Below are 21,087 nucleotides of genomic sequence, written 5' to 3' on the forward strand. Positions count from 1 at the left end.
GCTGTGTTTTTATTTCTGCTATGTAATCAGATATTTGGGTTGTTTGTTTTATGATAGCATATCTTAGTTCTTTCAGTTTATGTCTTTCTACATAGTCGAGTTATTTTGCCAAATAATAGTCAAAGGGGGAGTTTGTTAGTGTTTTAATTGCTCAAAAAACTCCCAACTTATAATTGGCAATATTATTATGGCATACTAAGATAGGATTAGCTTAGTATCAGTTTTGTTCTACAGAGGACTGATAAATCAGATACAGCAACAGAGGGACTGACACTGAAGATCTGTTTTAGAAAGCTGGTTTCTTGAAAGCTGTACGCGGTTTTACAGAAGACAGATTTGGAAAGAAGATCAGCGTATCTGCTTTGGAAAGGTATGGACCGAATCTTTAAGATTACATTCTTCAAATATTGTCCTGCCATCTACAATCAAAGATATCTATGGAGAGTGTTCTGGTTATGGAACTATAAGTACTCTTATTTGACGAGAATTATGGTTACGATTTGAAGAGAGAAGAAACACTCCTTATCAGTTTTATGAGATCAAATCTTTGATTACTATGCCTCTTCTCAATACAACATGTTCATGGTGATTAAGATGAAGAACTTGAGAAGAATCACTGCTGCTTAAACGAAAGGACACTACGATCACACTGTTGTGGGAACAACTGTAAAGAGCGTCATTGAAGTGGACTGCATCAGAGTTGGCTCTCCAAGTGAAGGGATTTCATTGGACTTCTGTATGCATGGCTCTCCACCTTCAACAATCCACTAAACTTGTGTAGACTGGGTACGTACCTTGTGTGGGGCACTTGGGTGAGATTATTGTTTCTTTACCTTTGTACATTGGATTATGATTTAGTGGATTGGACGCCTATGTGATCGTCCCCCAGACGTAGATACACTCTGTATCGAACTGGGTAAACATCTTATGTTTTGCTTTGTGCCGTTATCTCTTTCTTTAAACATCTCTATGATTTGTTTTACTGATTGACTTCATCGCTGAATCAGTCAGTCCATTTCATCAGTTGGTTAATCCTGTTAATCTGATTAAAAATGAGGAAATGCAAAATTACAGTCCCAAACAAGTGGAAATGGTGACAGCTACAGTGGTTTTCATGTGTTAAGTGATGGGTGTTGAACATATAGTCATTAATGTGCAATCCAACTATCAGCTTAGGCTTTTAGTTGAGATGGAACACATGCTTCAATTTGGTATCAGAGCCAGAACAAAGGTCATGGGGTTACGTGTTGCTTGGAACCCACCGCACACGTGAGGGGGCGTGTTGAGCATATAGCCATTAATGTGCAATCCAACTATCAGAGCTTAGGCTTTTAGTTGAGATGGAGCACATGCTTCAATTATGGGCAACAATGGCATCCTACCTTCTCCTTCTATCCGGTAAATTATTTTTTATATACATTGAATAAATAAAAAGTCAAAAAACTATAAAAATTTAGTTCAATAATTCTAATTGCATCATCAACAACTATGCGAAAATTTATGTGAAGCCGTTAGACGTATCTTTATTCGTGAGACGGGTTAAGTCGTAGACAACTGGATGTTTAAGTATCACAATTTTAATTATAAATATTAAAATATTTATCATTAGCAACAATCATTTATTTATTTAAAAATTGGTACTCCGTATTAAATTTTCTATAATAAGTATTATGATTGGCAAAAACTTGTGTGAGACTGCCTCATGGACCTTTATCCGTGAGACGGGTCGAGTCAAGATCAAATGTAATACTTCGAACTACGTATCAAGGAAAATGTAATACTAATAAGGAATAAAATGTTTATTACTTATATGAAAAAGTGTACTACTTTTGAAAAAATGTAATACTTTTGCATTTTGATTTAAAAGTATTATACTTTTTCTCAAAAGTATTACATTTTTCATTATAAGTAAGAACCACTTGTCAACATTACTTATAAGGAAAAATGTAATACTTTTGATGAAAAATATAATATTTTTACATCAAAATATAAATGTATTATATTTGTTCTCAAAAGTATTTCACTTCCCCTTGTAAAGAACAAATATTTTATTCTTAATTAGTATTACATTTTTATATTGACCCGACACGTCTCATACAAGTGTGATTCATTATGATTTATATCATAAGTAATAAAGAACTATCATATATTCAACTTATCTCACGACTTAAAATTCATGAGACAGCTAACACAAGATGACTCCAACAAGTAAGGGTCTATCTCAGAAGAACGAAAACTATGAATCCAATATGTTAGCTTCATTATGATCGAATGTGCATAATAGAACAATATTGATTTTCAATTACAGTTATATTTTCGTACCACAAATTTAATTTGATACACTATTTTTTTTTTTTTTTTTTTTTTTTTTTTATCAAAATGAACTTCCACTCCGTAATAACATGATTGAAGAACAACCTAATTAAAAAAATTAATTAATTGAACTAATTTTTTTTTTTGAAAAATGGCGTAGCAAATATATTATATCAAGAATTGAACGATAGGGTTAGGAGGGACCAAGTCCCAATACATAGGCTGATCCTGATCATAGGCTAATCTAGCTAGTGTATGAGCATGTAGATTAAATGTTCTAGTAATAAAACTGAGCGAGCAATAATTAAAACTGTTGATAGCTACCCTACATTGGTCTACCACGATCCCAACGTAAGATAAATTCGGCGTAGCTACCGAGCAAATGACATTCTTCAACATGAGACAATCCGTCAGAATATCCACCTCAACCTCGTTTCGATCCTTAAGCCAGGACAAGACTTCTTTGCAGGCCAGCGCCTCCGCCATGAGAGGCGAAAAACATCCCGGAAGCTTCCCGTTGGCCGCAGCTCTGAACGTGCCATCGTGATCGAGCAAGACTGCCCTGTACGTGGCCTGGCCGGTTGCCGGATCGTAGCCTGCATCGATATGACACTTCGGCCGATAGGCCGCCACAACCGGTACAACGACTGCCGGCGTTGTCTGAGCAGCCCAAGCATGGGCCGCCGTGTAGCTTCTTTCCGCCGAGACAGCGCGCTGCCAGACCACAACCGGCATCCTCAACGCCCCTTCCCACACAGCTTCGTTCCTGGCCATCCACAAGTAGTAGAGTAGTGCTACGAGACGCCGGGCTTGGTCGCCTGTGAGCATATCCATAGCAGCCATAAGCCAAGTTGCAAAAGAATGAGAAATAATATTCATAATGGGCAGCCCCGAAACATTCCACACAGCTCTAGAATAATCACATAAAACTAATGAGTGCATAACATTCTCATGTGTGAGGCCACACATTGTGCATGTTGGGTCCACATCAACTCTCTTTATAATCAAATTGGTTGTGGTAGGGAGTATATCGCACACAGCTCTCCACAAAAAAGTTTTCCACTTGGGTGGAACTCTCATTTTCCATAGTGCTACCCATTTATCAAATTCCCCCGTGGTATGTTGAAACTCCCCCATTAGTCTTCTATAGGCATCTTTAACAGTGTAGAGTCCCTTTGGGTCATTGAGCCAATACCATGTATCATCATAATCAGGACTGATTGGTATCTTTAGTATACGATCCACATCTCCCGGCTCGAAAAGATCAGTCAAAATATGAGGATCCAACTTTTTGGTCTGTTGATCTATTAGCCCTACCACTACTGCATTCCGTAAAGCATCAGGCATTATCGTTTGAACAAGTGGACTAGGATTATCCTGTAACCACGGGTGTCCCCAAATAAGAGTAGTTGAGCCGTTCCCAATCCTTCTTCGGACACCAACACAAACGAGATTATGAGCTGCCATAATACTCCGCCAGCAAAAACTGGGATTATGTCCTATTGTCGCATCAACAAAGGAAGTTTTAGGGTAATACCATGCTTTATACACCCTTGCCGCCAGGGATCCGGGATCAGTAAGAAAACGCCAAACCTGTTTTCCCAGCATCGCGAGATTGAATGCCCGAAGATCCTTAAAACCCAAACCACCAAACTTCTTAGGGACACATAACCTGTCCCATACTTTCCAATGAATTCCTCTGTCGGGGCCTTTCCCCCACCAATACCTGTTCATGGTTCTCTGTATAGATAAGCAGACCGATTCAGGGAGCAAGAAAACACTCATTGAAAAAGTTGGCATAGAATGGGCCACACTTTTCAAGAGCACTTCTTTACCAGCCTGCGATAACAGTTTCTTATTCCACGAAGTAACTCTCTGTCTGATTTTGTCTTCCACATATGAGAAAACAACTCTTTTATTCCTCCCTATAAAAGAAGGTAGCCCCAGATATTTGCCAAAATTCCGTGCCTGTTCCACACCCAAACACGCTGCCACTTCCTCTCTCATATCCTCCCCAGTATTCCTACAAAAACAAATATTCGACTTATGATAGTTCACCAACTGACCAGACAATTCCTCGTACCTTGCTAAACATTGTTTCACCACACTAGCCTCCTGGATATTTGCTTTAAAGAAAAGCAAACTATCATTAGCAAAGAAAAGATGTGAGATAGGAGGGCACCCTGCACCTATGAATAGATCCTGCTGTCTGAGCTTTCTGCAATAGCATAGATAAACCTTCAGCGCAAATAATAAATAAAAACGGAGAAAGCGGATCTCCCTGCCTGAGGCCCCTTGTGGGTTGAACTTGGCCACCACTCACACCATTTACCATAACATTATACAACACCGTGGTGACACATGTCATTATTAGCTTAATCCACCGTTCATCAAAACCCATGCCATCATCCTTTTCAGGAACGGCCATTCTATTCTGTCATATGCCTTTGCCATATCCAATTTAAGAGCTCCCCACCTTGTAAACCCACATTGCTTACGGTTCAGAAAGTGCCCCACCTCAACTGCCACTAAAATGTTATCCGTTATAAGCCTACCAAGAATGAACGCACTCTGGGACTCTGAGATCAAGTCACCCATTAGCGGCTTCAACCTGTTAGCAATCATCTTAGCTATTACCCTATACAGAACATTTCCCAAGGCAATAGGCCTCATATCCGCCACAGTCTGGGGGTCATTCTTCTTTGGGATCAAAATAATATTAGTGTCGTTTAAACCAGCGGGAAACTCACCTGTATTCAGACAATTAACAACAAAAGAAGACACATCCGCCCCTACTACATTCCAAAACTGCTGATAAAAGCCTGGATTCATTCCATCCGGGCCCCAGTGCCTTATCAGGAAATATGGCAAACAATGCAGCCTTGATCTCAGTCATACCATATGGACGCAACAGTGCATCATTCTGGTCATCCGTCATTCGGGGGGTGAATTCATCAAAAAGCAGATCCTCACACACAGAATTACTAGTGGCAAAAATCATATTGAAATAATTCAAGACAACAACATTCATATCCTGCCCCTCCACCCACACCCCATCATAATTCTTTAATTTAGCAACAAAATTCTTTTTCTTTCTAGCAGAGGCATACCTATGGTAGAACTTCGTGTTCACATAAGCTCCACGATGCCAGTGTTGCTTCGCTCGCTGCCTCCAAAACACATCTTCCTGGGCCTCCAACTGAGAGATTTGATCATTCAAATGCTGGAATTAAGTCAAGGCAGCTGGATCCCTCCTATCTCGAATCCGCCACTGCTCCTTTCGTAGCTGCTGGATGCGTTCTCCAAACTTATGGAAGTGGTTTCCATCCCATTGCATCAGTCTATCCCCACAATGTTGCAGAAAATTTAGCAACCCCTCTGCCCTCCCATCATGCCAGACAGTCTCCACCACATCCCTGCACCCCTCATCAAGCAGCCACGCCATCTCAAACCTGAAGCCTCTCGGGATCCTACCCCTCTGCATGTTGTTTGCATTGATATCAAGAAACAGAGTCGAGTGGTCCGAATTACGAATAAGAATATTTTCGACCCCGACCCTTCCATTCACATCACACCAGTCCATTGTCGCCAAAACCTTGTCTAACCTTTCCTCCAACCAGCGATCCGTACCACTGGCTTTCTCCCATGTATACTGATGTCCTCTCATAGGTAGCTGCCTTAGGCCGCACCCATCCACTACTTCGCTGAACCCGCGTAGGAGGCTCTCCGTGTAACACCCCGTGTTACGGCCCATAAACCAATTAATTAATTACCCAGAAAGAAAGATTAAAATCTCATTAACTAGGAAAGGCCCACCATAAGCCCATGGACCCATAGGAAATAGAAGTAGCCAATTATATAAATAGGGACATAGGAGGCACCTAGGATCCACACCACAAATAATCTCTCACCACACAAGAAAGTTCCAAGAATTCCCTTAGGAGAAATCAAGAAAGGAGAAATCTTAAAGAACGACCCTTCATAGCCAAGGAAATTAATTAAGGCTAAGAGGTAACCCATGTCTCAACAAAACCTATTTTCTTCGCTATAATCTCCTTCCTTGGCCTCCTTCTATATGCTTGTATCTTGATTTATACCTCTATGCTATCGTGATATATTCTTGATAATTGATGAGATGATTTGTGTGTATTCTTGATAATCTTGATGATCTTGATGATGAAAATAGGTTCTTGATATTGATGTAATGATTCTTGACAAATCTTGATAGTTCTTGATGTTAAAGATAAATTATGAGTTTGATGATTTGGGAGGGATTAGAGCCCTAGGATGGATTGGGAATTTGTATTATTATGTTCTTGATATATATTGGGTGGGAATTCACATGTTCGGGTGTTGTTTATGTTTAGAGGTCGCAATAGGATGAGTTATACGTGATTCTTGCTTTTGATCCATTAATTGACTACGTGGTGTCGTTAATTGCGTTTAAAAGTGTCTAAGCATGGTTTCGGGTTACACAAAGGTTCCTGGAACGAAATTGTGATGAATGAGTCAGTGGGGGGTTGGGGTACCCGCCACCTACCCGCTGCCCGAAGATCACCGCCGGGCAGCGGGCAGGCGATGGGCAGGCGTCCGCCCGCCGGAAACCCGCTGCCGGGCAGTGATCTCCGGCGGGCAGCCGGCAGGTGCTCCCTCACCCACCGGCTACCCGCTGGTCCATGACCCATCCTGGGTCCCCGGCTTCCCCGTTTGATGTCCCCCATCCCCCGTGGTGTCCCAACGGACCCCGTTTGTCGTGCCTGAGTCTAGTTTGATGTTTCAGGTACCGTTCGTAAGATAAGTGAATCTTAGGAATCGCATGCTAGTTGAATCGGTAACCCGTTGATCTAGGTGGAAGTCGTATGAACCCCTTAGGACGATTCTTAGTATGTGAATGATCACACGTAAGCTTAATTATATGCCTCCCCTTCCCTATGTGCTATTATGTGTTATTATGTGCTATTATGTGTTACGTGATGCATGACCCCAACTTGGTTAAGATCAAGTGGGCTATACGGGCAGTTGAATGGGCTGAGAACCATCCCAACTGTTAACCAGGCCGGTTAAGATCGGTCAGGTATATAAATATTATATAGGACTGAGGTCCACTATACGGGCAGTTGAATGGGCTGAGAACTATCCCAACTGTTAACCAGGCTGGTAGAAACCGGTCAGGTATATAAAGATTATATATAGGACTATAGTTCCACATGTGCCTCGGTGATATGACCCACCGACCTGGACGCGCCAGGCGGTGTGTAGGGCCAACAAGCCGAGGAAGGCTGTAGTCCACCGACCTGAGTAATCAGGCGGTGTGTAGGGCTACGGCTTGCTGCGATCCACCTAGTGATGGGACATCGGTATGTAGGGCCGTAGTTTCCGAGGATCTTCGCCCACCGACTGAGTTTAGCTCAGCGGTGTGTCAGGCTTGATCCGCTACGGTCCACCGATTGTGCGAATCAACGGTGTGTAGGGTCGTGAGTCCCCCCTTGTAAAGGGGATCGCGGTCCACCGACTGGGCGCGTCAGCGGTGTGTCGGATCGTGGTCCGACGTTGAGTTTGTCAGCGGTTCTCAAAGGGTTGGTTGCGATCAAATCCCCTCGTACCGCGGTACCGAGGTAGGGTGCTGCGGGGCCGTGTTAATGCTATAAGCATTAACCCTCATGTTCGGGGCACGCGATTGGTCCCGTGGCGCCATCAATGATTATGTGATATGAATGGTGATTGGATGATGATGTGTTCTGGAATTGAAAAGTGATCTGTGACCTTAGATGCGTATTCCTTATGATGTTATCTCTACTTAACTGTTTATTATTGTTTGATGTGCTTGTCCCTATTTGATTAGTCTATTCCTGGTTTTAAAACTAGTGTCTCTTAAGTATATATCTTCCTGCTTCGAAATGATTTTCGTATATCTATATATATATATATATATATATATATATATATATCTATCTATCTATAATGTATTTCGACGCGTTGGAGTGGGTTACCAGCATCTCTCGCTGAACAGATATATTTGGCTTTCAGGCACAGATGAGTAGACACTGGAGCGCGCTAGAGATTTGGAGCGTAAAGTAGATAGTTTCCCTTTCGGCATGCGTGCCATGCTTATGTATTGACATTATTGAAGATATTAGTTAGTTAGCCTGTGCACCTGAGTTTTCTAGCTCAGGTGTGGCATAGCACCCCGTACTCTTATGTTATGTTTTGGGATTTAATGAGAATTTACCTTTATCATATAAGTCTTAAAAGTTTTGAAATTTTGGGGTGTTACAGTTGGTATCAGAGCCTAAGTTTGACCCTAGGATAAGACTCTTAAGACCAAGACTTTAAGACAATAGGCTTAAAACATTAGAAGATCAGTAAGATAGGATTTAGGGATCGTAGGACGCGCGGTGAGATCGTTAGACCTTACACTTCCTTCACCCCAACTCACACGTAATTTAAATAAAACTTCCTTTACACCCATAGCATCAAGGTCAGGATGCAAAATAATATCAACCTATGAACCCCAGGATGACATCAAAGAGGAAACAGGCAAAGGCGCCGAAACTTCCCACACAGGAATTCTTGACTCAAAATCTACAACGTCTGGCCCAAATTGCCCAGGCACTAAACAATGCAGTCTCCCAGCCATTACCACCAAACAGAAACTTGGAAATCCACCGCCAAGTCTCGGAACACCAACCGCCCACCTTCTCAGGGGACGAAAATCCCACGATCCTCGAAGAATGGATCAGAACCTTTGACAAAATATTCAGGGCAACGGGATGCCCAGAAAACCACCAAGTAGAGGCGGCCTCCTTCTACTTCAGGCACGGGGCCGACACCTGGTGGGTCCACGAGAAACCCAATTGCGAACAAAGCCCCGGGTTCAACTGGGAAGCCCTAAAAACGCGACTACGAGAACAATTCTACCCCAGTCACCTGAAAGCAACCATATACGAGGAATTCCTCCACCTAAAACAGGGAGCAACCCCAATCACAGAATACTACCAGCAGTTCCTTAAGCTAGCTCGCCTCACTCCCGAACAAGTACATACAGAGACGATCAAAATCAAGAAATTCATAAAGGGCCTCAATCCCGAAAACCAGAAGGCCCTAACTATACGAGAACCGAGAACCCTCGAAGAAGCCTATGCCAAGGCATTCCAACTACAACAAATACCAGACGAACCACAGGAAACGCGCCTGGGACACAAAAGAAAGTTTAATGGGAGCCACACAAACCCCCTCCGGGAGCCTAAAACCGCCAAGGCCACCTCACCCCACAAATTCGTAACACCGGCCACTCAGGGAAGAATCCTTACCATAAGCAAAGCCAAAATCGGAGATAGCAACATAGTCTCCGGAACCTTCCTTGTACACACCACCCCCGCCACCGTACTATTTGATTCAGGGGCTACTAACTCATTTATAGCAACCGAATTCGCCACTCAACTCGGTCTTAACACCAGCACCAGAGTACAACTCCAGGTCAAAGTGGCCTTCGGTGAAATCATAAAATGTGACCGCATGTACAAAAACATAATAATCACCATCAAAGGAGTGGAATTCCCTAGCAACCTAATACAATTCAAACTAGATGGAGTACAAGTGATCTTAGGCATGGACTGACTAGGGAAATTCCAGGCACAAATCTTATGCGGTGAACAAAAGGTGGTCTTACGGGGACCGAACGGCAAAAGGGTATCCTACCACAGAACCCACAAGGATCCGGAAATCAAATTATTAAACATGATAAAAATGAAGAAATATCTAACCCAAGGAAATGAAGCCTGCCTATGCTCGGTCAAGGACCTCAACACCGAAATAGCCGAACCCCAAACCATCCCAGTGGTAAACGAGTTCACCGACGTCTTCCCAGACGAAATCCCCGGAGCACCCCAAACCAGAGAAGTCGAGTTCACGATAGACCTAATACCAGGCGCTGCCCCGATCTCTAAACCACCCTACAGGCTGGCACCAAAGGAAATGAATGAACTGAAAACACAACTTCAGGAACTACTAGATAAAGGATACATCCGCCCCAGCACCTCACCATGGGGAGCACCCGTATTATTCGTTAAAAAGAAAGATGGGAGCATGCGCCTGTGCATCGACTACAGGGAACTAAACCAAGTTACAATAAAGAATAAATATCCTCTCCCCCGAATCGACGACCTGTTCGACCAACTTAAAGGAGCAGGGGTGTTCTCGAAAATTGATTTAAGATCCGGATACCATCAGATAAAAGTAGCCAACCCAGATATCCAGAAAATAGCCTTTCGAACACGCTACGGCCATTACGAATTCACGGTGATGCCCTTCGGACTCACCAATGCACCCGCTATATTCATGGACCTCATGAATCGAGTATTCCGGCCCCACCTAGATGACTTCGTCATTGTATTCATCGACGACATCCTGGTCTACTCCCGAAACAAGGAAAAACATGAAAAGCACCTCCACACAACCTTACAAACCCTGAGAGAACACCAACTATACGCCAAGTTCTCCAAGTGTGAATTTTGGAAGGACAACGTAGCCTTCCTGGGTCACGTGATAACCAAAGAAGGAATCAAGGTGGACCCCACCAAGATTCATGCCATCAAGGAATGGCCCACACCAAAATCGCTTTCGGAGGTCAGAAGCTTCCTAGGATTAGCTGGCTATTATAGGAGGTTTGTACCCGATTTTACCAAAATAGCTCAACCTCTCACCAAGCTCATGAAAAAGGAAACCCCCTTTCATTGGGACAACAATTGCACCACAGCCTTTCAAGAATTGAAAGAGAAACTAACCACGGCACCCGTCCTAGCCCTTCCCTTCGGGATGGAAGGATTCGAGGTCTTCAGCAACGCCTCCAAAAAGGGGCTGGGATGCGTACTAATGTAAAAGGGGAAGGTAATAGCATACGTATCTAGACAACTCAAAACCCACGAAGAAAATTACCCCACACACGACCTCGAGCTAGCCGCCATCGTGTTCGCCCTGAAAATTTGGAGACATTACCTATACGGAGTACAATGCAAGATTTATACGGATCACAAAAGCCTAAAGTACATCTTCACCCAGAAAGATCTAAACATGCGACAACGAAAGTGGCTGGAACTCATAAAAGATTACGACCTAGATATCCAGTACCACGAAGGAAAGGCTAACGTTGTGGCAGACGCCCTAAGCCGAAAGGCTAACCACTCCCTCAATGCCACCTGGATCTTGCCAGACCAGCTATACATGGACTTCCAGAAGTTGAACTTGGAGGTAGTAGAGCAAGGTCGAACCAACTCCGAGATCCGCCTATTCAATACCAGAGTCATACCCACACTACTCGAAGAAATCAAAGCCGGACAACATCAAGACCCGGAACTAAACAAAATTCGGTTCGACCTAACTCAGGGAAAGGACGGACCCTTCGAAATATACGAAGATGGCAGCCTCCGCTATCAAGGGAGGTGGTGCGTGCCCACAACACACCCCCACCTGAAGCAGCAAATCCTGAAAGAAGGACACAACTCCCCATACTTAGTGCACCCCGGAGGCGACAAACTATACCAAGATGTGAAAAAGATGTTTTAGTGGCCCAACATGAAAAAGGAAGTCGCAGACTTCGTGAGCAAATGCCTGAACTGCCAAAGGGTAAAAGCCAAACGATGCAAGCCCAAAGGACTCGTACAGCCCCTTGAAATACCACAAGGGAAGTGGGACTCCATATCCATGGATTTCGTCGGAGGATTGCCCACAACACCAACCGGCAAGGATAAGATCTGGGTAATAGTGGACCAGCTAACCAAGACAACACGGTTAATTGCTATGAAAGAAACATGGACAATGACGCAACTAGCCCGGGCCTACCTAAACCGAGTAGTAAAATACCACGGGATCCCCCGAAACATTGTGTCCGATAGGGATCCAGGTTCCTCTCGCAATTCTGGAAGTCTCTACAAACAGCCTTGGGGACACAACTGAACCTGAGCACTGCCTTCCACCCCACCACTGACGGCCAAACCGAGAAAACCATTCAGACTCTCGAAGACATGCTAAGAGCCTGCATGTTGGACTTCCAAGGGACATGGGAGGAACATCTAGACCTCATCGAATTCTCTTACAACAACAACTACCACGCAAGTATCCGCATGGCCCCCTACGAAGCTCTGTACGGTAAAAAATGTAGAACCCCCTTATGTTGGGAAGATATGGTCGGCCCAGTAACACTAGGACCCCAATACTTACAAGACACCATAGCTAAAGTCAAGCACATACAAGAAAGAATGAAGGCCGCCCAAGACTGCCAAAAATCCTACGCCGACCTAGGAAGAAAACAAGCCGAGTTCACCCCCGGGGATAAAGTCTGGTTGAGAATCTCGCCCACACGAGGGGTAATGAGGTTCGGAAGAAAGGGAAAACTCAGCCCCCGGTTTATCGGCCTTATGAAATCATAGAAAGAGTCGGGAACCTGGCCTACAACCTCGCCCTACCCATCGAACTGGAACGGGTACACAACGTATTCCACATATCCCAACTAAAGAAATATGTACACGACCCGAGCCACGTACTACAACCCGAGGCCGTGGACCTTGACGATGCACTAGCTTACGAAGAGAAACCCGTAAGAATCCTGGACACCAAGATAAGAACCACCCGCCGACGAGCCATAGAAAAGGTAAAAGTCCTATGGACCAACCATTGGACCGAAGAAGCAACATGGGAACTCAAAGACACAATGAAAGAACGCTACCCCGAACTCTTCACACCAGGTAACCAAGACGAAAGCATATGATAAGGGAAGAAGTCACTCAGCAAGGACCAAAGCTTCGGGGACAAAGCTTCCCGTTAAGAGGCGGGGGGGGGGGGAGAGTGTAACACCCCGTGTTATGGCCCGTAAACCAATTAATTAATTACCCAGAAAGAAAGATTAAAATCTCATTAACTAGGAAAGGCCCACCATAAGCCCATGGACCCTTATCCCTAAATCCAACCCTTAGTCCCATAGGAAATAGAAGTAGCCAATTATATAAATAGGGACATAGGAGGCACCTAAGATCCACACCACAAATAATCTCTCACCACACAAGAAAGTTCCAAGAATTCCCTTAGGAGAAATCAAGAAAGGAGAAATCTTAAAGAAAGACCCTTCATAGCCAAGGAAATTAATTAAGGCTAAGAGGTAACCCATGTCTCAACAAAACCTATTTTCTTCGCTATAATCTCCTTCCTTGGCCTCCTTCTATATGCTTGTATCTTGATTTATACCTCTATGCTATCGTGATATATTCTTGATAATTGATGAGATGATTTGTGTGTATTCTTGATAATCTTGATGATCTTGATGATGAAAATAGGTTCTTGATATTGATGTAATGATTCTTGACAAATCTTGATAGTTCTTGATGTTAAAGATAAATTATGAGTTTGATGATTTGGGAGGGATTAGAGCCCTAGGATGGATTGGGAATTTGTGTTATTATGTTCTTGATATATATTGGGTGGGAATTCACATGTTCGGGTGTTGTTTATGTTTAGAGGTCGTAATAGGATGAGTTATACGTGATTCTTGCTTTTGATCCATCAATTGACTACGTGGTGTCGGTAATTGCGTTTAAAAGTGTCTAAGCATGGTTTCGGGTTCTACAAAGGTTCCCGGAACGAAATTGTGATGAATGAGTCAGTGGGGTGTAGGTGGGGGTAGGGGTACCCGCCACCTACCCGCTGCCCGAAGATCACTGCCGGGTAGCGGGCAGGCGTCCGCCCCCCGGTAACCCGCTGCCGGGCAGTGATCTCCGGCGGGCAGCCGACGGGTGCTCCCTCACCCACCGGCTACCCGCTGGTCCATGACCCATCCCAGGTCCCCGGCTTCCCCGTTTGATGTCCCCCATCCCCCGTGGTGTCCCAACGGACCCCGTTTTTCGTGCCTGAGTCTAGTTTGATGTTTCAGTTACCGTTCGTAGGATAAGTGAGTCTTAGGAATCGCTTGCTAGTTGAATCGGTAACCCGTTGACGTAGGTGGAAGTCGTATGAACCCCTTAGGACGATTCTTAGTATGTGAATGATCACACGTAAGCTTAATTATATGCCTCCCCTTCCCTATGTGCTATTATGTGTTATTATGTGCTATTATGTGTTACGTGATGCATGACCCCAACTTGGTTAAGATCATGTGGGCTATACGGGCAGTTGAATGGGCTGAGAACCATCCCAACTGTTAACCAGGCCGGTTAAGATCGGTCAGGTATATAAATATTATATAGGACTGAGGTCCGCTATACGGGCAGTTGAATGGGCTGAGAAGCATCCCAACTGTAACCAGGCTGGTAGATACCGGTCAGGTATATAAAGATTATATATAGGACTGAAGGTCCACATGGGCCTCGGTGATATGACCCACCGACCTGGACGGGCCAGGCGGTGTGTAGGGCCAACAAGCCGAGGAAAGCTGTAGTCCACCGACCTGAGTAATCAGGCGGTGTGTAGGGCTACGGCTGGCTGCGATCCACCGAGTGATGGGACATCGGTATGTAGGGCCGTAGTCTCCGAGGATCTTTGCCCACCGATTGAGTTTAGCTCAGCGGTGTGTCAGGCTTGATCCGCTACGGTCCACCGATTGTGCGCATCAACGGTGTGTAGGGTCGTAAGTCCCCCCTTTTAAAGGGGATCGCGGTCCACCGACTGGCGCGTCAGCGGTGTGTCGGATCGTGGTCCGACGTTGAGTTCGTCAGCGATTCTCAAAGGGTTGGTTGCGATCAACTCCCCTCGTACCGCGGTACCGAGGTAGGTTGCTGCGGGGCCGTGTTAATGCTATAAGCATTAACCCTCATGTTCGGGGCATGCGATTAGTCCCGTGGCGCTATCAATGATTATGTGATATGAATGGCGATTGGATGATGATGTGGTTTGGAACTGAAAAGTGATCTGTGACCTTAGATTCGTATTCCTTATGATGTTATCTCTACTTAACTGTTTATTATTGTTTGATGTGCTTGTCCCTATTTGCTGAGTCTATCCCTAGTTTTAAAACTAGTGTCTTTTAAGTATATATCTTCCTGCTTCGAAATGATTTTCGTATATCTATATATATATATCTATCTATAATGTATTTCAACGCGCTGGAGTGGGTTACCAGCATCTCTCGCTGAACAGATATATTTGGCTTTCAGGCACAGATGAGTAGACACTGAACGCGCTAGAGATTTGGAGCGTAGAGTAGATAGTTTCCCTTTCGGCCTGCGTGCCATGCTTATGTATTGACATTATTGACGATATTAGTTAGTTAGCCTGTGCACCTGAGTTCTCTAGCTCAGGTGTGGCATAGCACCCCGTACTCTTATGTTATGTTTTGGGATTTAATGAGAATTTACCTTTATCATATAAGTCTTAAAAGTTTTGAAATTTCGGGGTGTTACACTCCGGGTGTGGGTTGTTCCCTCTTTTCTCGTGCTGGAACAAGAGATCATTAATATCCCCTATTACAACCCAAGGAAGCGGAGACCTTCCAGACAGTGATTTAAGCAACTCCCACGAGTCCCGTCTATGGTTATGTTTTGAAAAACCATAGAAGCATGTCATACGCCACACCTCACCTGCTGGCATTCGTACCTCAATATCCATGTGATTCTTAGAATAGCTCAGGAGTGTAGCCGTATTATTCTTTTTCCAAAGCAACGCCAAATTCCCACTAGTCCCCACATTATCCGCATAAAACAGTCCTTCATACCCTATCCTTACGCGGAGCCTCTCCGCATGCACTCGCTCCACCATCGTGTCCATTAAAAACACAAAATCTGGCTTCTTACCGGACACAAGGCCCACAATCTCTCAAACTATTCGTGGATTGCCCAAGCCACGACAGTTCCAACTTATTGTACTCATGATGATGGGCGGGACTGAGTACCAGTTCCCGCCACTCGCAAGTTTTTTGACACATCGATCATAGCCACATCTTCCGAACACTGTCCCTCCACCCCTCCCGAGACCCGCCGGCGGCGCTTGGAATTCGCCACCACCCCCTCCGCCCCAGGCTCCATCTCGGTTGCCACACTGCCCCCTCTCCCATCACCCTCATCCCGCCCCCCTGCCCCATCCACTGCCACGCCATCCCTCCCCTCCCTCACCAACGGTTTCGGCTCCCCCCCAACTGGCACTAACCAGTTCTCCCCCACCGCCCTCGGCGCACCCCGGTTGCCCCCAGCCCGCAAACCTGCAAAAGGGTGCGACTCCGCCGGCATCGCACTCTCCCGTGCCTTCAGACAAAACATATGAACATGGCCCATCAGGCCACAAAAGGAACAATACTTGTGCAATCGTTCATACCGAAAGGTTATCCAGCTCACCGTCTTGTCTCTCTTTACCAACTTCATGCCACGTCGTAGCCGTTTACCAACCGCAATAGACACCCGGACTCGGTAGAAAGTAAGCCATGGGGCTCCCGTAAACCGCTCATCATGCTTCACAAACGATCCTATGAAATTTCTGGCCTGCTCAAGCACCGTGTTAGACGTGTACCCCATAGACAATCCATGCAACTGAACCAACATATCAACCGAGTTCAACACCATCTCCCCAGGTATGGCTCCCGCCACCACCTCTCGGCAAACCAAGGTGTTATTTTCGAAAGCCCAAGGTCCCCCATCTAGGACATAATCAATGTCTGTCTTATGGTAAAAGACGAATAAAAATAGCCCCGGTTGAATCTCCGTAACCTGTACACCTCTCACCGGCTGCCATACAGAAGCCATGACTTGCTTCATGAACTCCAACTTGACCAGTTTGGTCATTAGAAAACGGCCCAGGTCTCCTCATCACCATCATTGAGCACCCCAACATCCTCCCCTTCCGGCGCAAACTCATCATTCTCGTCCTCCAAGTCAAGGTCTCCCCACCTCTCCGTCAACCTCTCCACTGCGTTGTCTGCTTCCGCCTCTGCCATGTTGCTTGCACCCAGACGCTGTTACCGAAGCCAGGAACGTCGACGTAAACCGCCAAAGAAAACACCGAAGATCACCGAAACCCTAGTTTAAACCTAGAGAAGAAGGCAAAACCCTAGTCGTCGCTAGAGAGAGAATTATTAATTGAACTAACTTATTTTGAGGAGTTCTAAAAAAATTTTAATGTTATTGAGTAGTTAAGGATCCCACATTTAAATATAATGTTATTAAATTAATTGAAATTCACATATTTAAAATTGATGTCTCATTTTGAGATCTATCAATTTAAAATAAAGAATAATAGAGATAATAAAATATAAAAAATAAAATTTTAACAAATAAGTTAAAAACATATCGTAGATCTACAAACGTTGAACCACAAAATCTACTATATGAACTTACTAAACATGCAGCTATTATTTAAATGGTGATCTAGAGTAATTTTGATTATGTTAGGGTATAACATTTAGAAACAAAACTAAGACTTTTCTAAATATATATTTACTATTTTGATAATAAACAAAACTTTAAAATATTACAAAATTAGTTTCTAAAACAAAACTCGAATACCAATGTTAAATGTTAAAATAAAAGTGATTTTTTTCATATAAGGAAAAAAATGATATAATATTTATCTATATAACAACAAAAGTATTATCAATATATCTTTCTATCCATATATGTATACATACATAATATTTATAATATTTTGTACAATATGAAAATATGTAAACTTTTTTATTATTATAGAATATTGATTATTGATATAATTATACACATTAATTGCTACATTTGTTACTCATTAAAAAAATTTATTTTAAAATCAGTATAAACTTTTACTCTTAATTAAAAATTTTATAAATATTTAAAATTTGCCTAAATACGTAATATAATTGTGGACTACATTAATCCATACAAATTTAAAATTAAATTCTTGTTATAATTATTTAGAATAATGGCCATTAAAATATTAGTCCCTTCATTTTCCTTCTATTTAATCAATTGTTATGTTATAAAATTGAAGAGTTGTATGGATTATTATATAAAGAGTTGAAGGCTTAATGAAATGATACACTTACATGGTTGTGGTGTTCAATTGTGTTCTTCCCCTTCTCCCTTCTTATTGCTTATTCTACACAAATATACACATACATACAAATCTCGGGCTACTACCGTGCAGACACCGTGAGACAACTAACGAGTTGATAGGCTCACGCTCTTCGGTGAACGGTATGTTTATTTTCTAAATTAACATTCCTAGTTGTTAAACTTGCCAATAAATTGCATGTTTTCCTTATGCATTGCGATTGATATGGAATATATATGCTCGGAATATATCTGCTTTATTGCTGTCATAAATGTACATGCAAATTGTATTGGCAAATTGTGAATGCTTGTATATGATGTTATATATAAATATTTTCTGTATGCATTAAGTTCATAATCAAGTATGTATATGGATATGGTACATACTTGATATGTGTTTTATCACTAATTAATGCAGAGAATTCTGTATGTGTTTTCATATCAAGTATGTATATACATTATATGGCTATGCACTAAGTTCATATACATTAAATTGCATTAAGTTCATACCAGAGAATATTTTCTGTATGTGTTTTCATATCAAGTATGTATGTGGATACATACACTCATATTCTTATAATCATCAGTATATTATTTATTCAAAATATATAAAAAAAATTCGAATATATATATTGCCACTATGTGAGATATATATGTGAAATCGGTTTTTTTGGTATACATATGCTGTATATGTATATGTTTTAAAAAAACTAATTCAGATGTATATGTATTCTGTTTTTTATGTATACATACCTTTTTACCGTATTATATATGATTGTTTTATTAAGAAAAAATCAAATCAAAACCATGCCATATAAATATATACATATGTTTTCGGAAAATGTGTATACATCTATTCATACATACGATAAAAGAGAAAACAAAAACCTTTTTTCTTTCTCTCTACTTTTTTGATCGATCCGTCGTCATTCTCTGATCTATTGTTTTGATCGTTTTTCCTTCGTCCGTTCCTCCGGTCTGCGTTTGCAGACAGATATCTGCTTATAGGGTTTTTATTTTTCCTCTTTGTTTTAAGGAGATGGGCTAGGATTTTGGGTTTTTTTTTTTTTTTTTTTTTTTTTTTTTTTTTTTTTTTTTGCCCAGTCCATTTATTAAAATAAGGGGGAAGCTGTGTTTTGAGCCCATTTAATTGTTTTAGGTTCATGATTATTTAAACACTCTATGATATACATATACATGTTTTATTTGGGCCTGATTTATTCTAATTTATATGTATAAATTGATTTGGTCCAGCAATTTGAATTTTTTTAAAGGCATTGAGAACTATATTACTTTTAAATTGTCATCCAATTTATTATTTAAATTGATTATTGAATATGCTCATAAATTAAGATTATCACTTTGTGCAATTTATTTGGATCACATATGATTTTATGAATGTATATGAAAGCATACGATATATGTTTTGTAGATCATGTCTTCTATCGCCAAAAGAGAATTTAATGAGCTCGCACTTAGCAGTAGCAACTATTTGACTTGGCTTTAGACATCGAGATTCATCTCGCGTCTAAAGAACTAAGCCAAACCATTGTTGCCGAGTCACAGTGTACTAACACCCAGAAGGCGCATGCTCTTATTTTCTTACGTCACCACTTGAACCACGACCTGAAAAATGAATACTTGACTGAAAAGGACCCTTTTGCATTATGAAAGTCTCTAAAGGACCGTTTTGACTAGCAGTCATCGATTGTCCTCCCTCAAGCCCAATTTGAATGGCTTCACCTGAGGTTTCAGGACTATAAGTCAGTTATTGACTACAACTCGGCCCTTCATAAGATAGTCTCGCAACTAAAGCTCTGCAAACAAGAAGTTTCAGAGACAGACTTAATTGAAAAGACTTTGTCTATCTTTCATGCGAGTAACCTTGTACTCCAGCAGCAGTACAGGGCAAAGAATTATGAAAAGCATTCTGATATGATATCTGCACTTCTTGTGGCCGAGAAGCACAACCAGTTGTTGATGAAAAACCATAATGCACGACCTTCTGGGTCTGCCCCCGCTCCTGAAGCACATCATATTGCCCAGGGAAGCAATTCTAGAAGGGGTCGAGGAAAGCGTCGTGGTAGAGGTCACGGTCGAAACAATCGAAGTGGTAAAGGCAAAGGCAACAATGACTCTCGGGCCCAAGATAAGAAACAGAGTGATCAAGGTTCATCAAGGTCACAAACCTGTTATCGGTGTGGATGTACGGGAAACTGGTCTCGTACGTGTTGCACACCAAAGCATCTGGTTGAAGCTTACAAAATGATGCAAAAGAAAAATTATAAGCAACCGCCAGGAAAGGAATCTCATCACACCAACACTGATTTGCCTGAAGCAAATGCAGTGATGAATGATGATGATGATCTTTTAAAATATGAGCTTGAAGACTTTGGTGATCAAGAATGATCTGTTTTATGCTCTTGGTTTATGAACCTATTTTTTGCATCATTTTTTTTTTTTTGGATTATGAACTTATGTTTTTTCATATCATTTTATGACTTGATTTCTATGTTTTCTATTTTATCATGATGAATGGTTCACCTCCTTTTTAACCTTCACATGTTATTTTTTTGTGCCAAGGCATTGGTTAATTAGTAACGAACAACCACTGTTTGAGAAGTAACCCTGAAGATCTTACAACATTGCAAAGTTGTTGTTCGCACAATGGAGCATGAACCAACATTGTGCTTGGTGGATAGTGTAACCACGCATACTATCCTAACGGATATGAGGTTTTTTCGTACCTTAAACAAATCAAGTAGTAATATTACCACTATTTCTA

The 21,087-nt window shown here is 42.4% G+C and overlaps 1 protein-coding gene across 1 annotated transcript; it reads right to left on the minus strand.

Moving 5' to 3' along the window:
• Positions 1 to 2,481: 2,481 nt before the first annotated feature.
• Positions 2,482 to 4,641, minus strand: LOC109185721. The gene is made up of 3 exons (XM_019335676.1): positions 4,637 to 4,641; positions 4,397 to 4,531; positions 2,482 to 4,336 (listed from the first exon to the last, which is right to left on the minus strand). The coding sequence occupies exons 1-3, from the start codon at positions 4,639 to 4,641 to the stop codon at positions 2,482 to 2,484; spliced, it is 1,995 nt and encodes a 664-aa protein (XP_019191221.1).
• Positions 4,642 to 21,087: the final 16,446 nt, after the last annotated feature.

Source organism: Ipomoea nil, unplaced genomic scaffold, assembly GCF_001879475.1.
Source record: "Ipomoea nil cultivar Tokyo-kokei standard unplaced genomic scaffold, Asagao_1.1 scaffold1353, whole genome shotgun sequence".
Classification (NCBI taxonomy): domain Eukaryota; kingdom Viridiplantae; phylum Streptophyta; class Magnoliopsida; order Solanales; family Convolvulaceae; genus Ipomoea; species Ipomoea nil.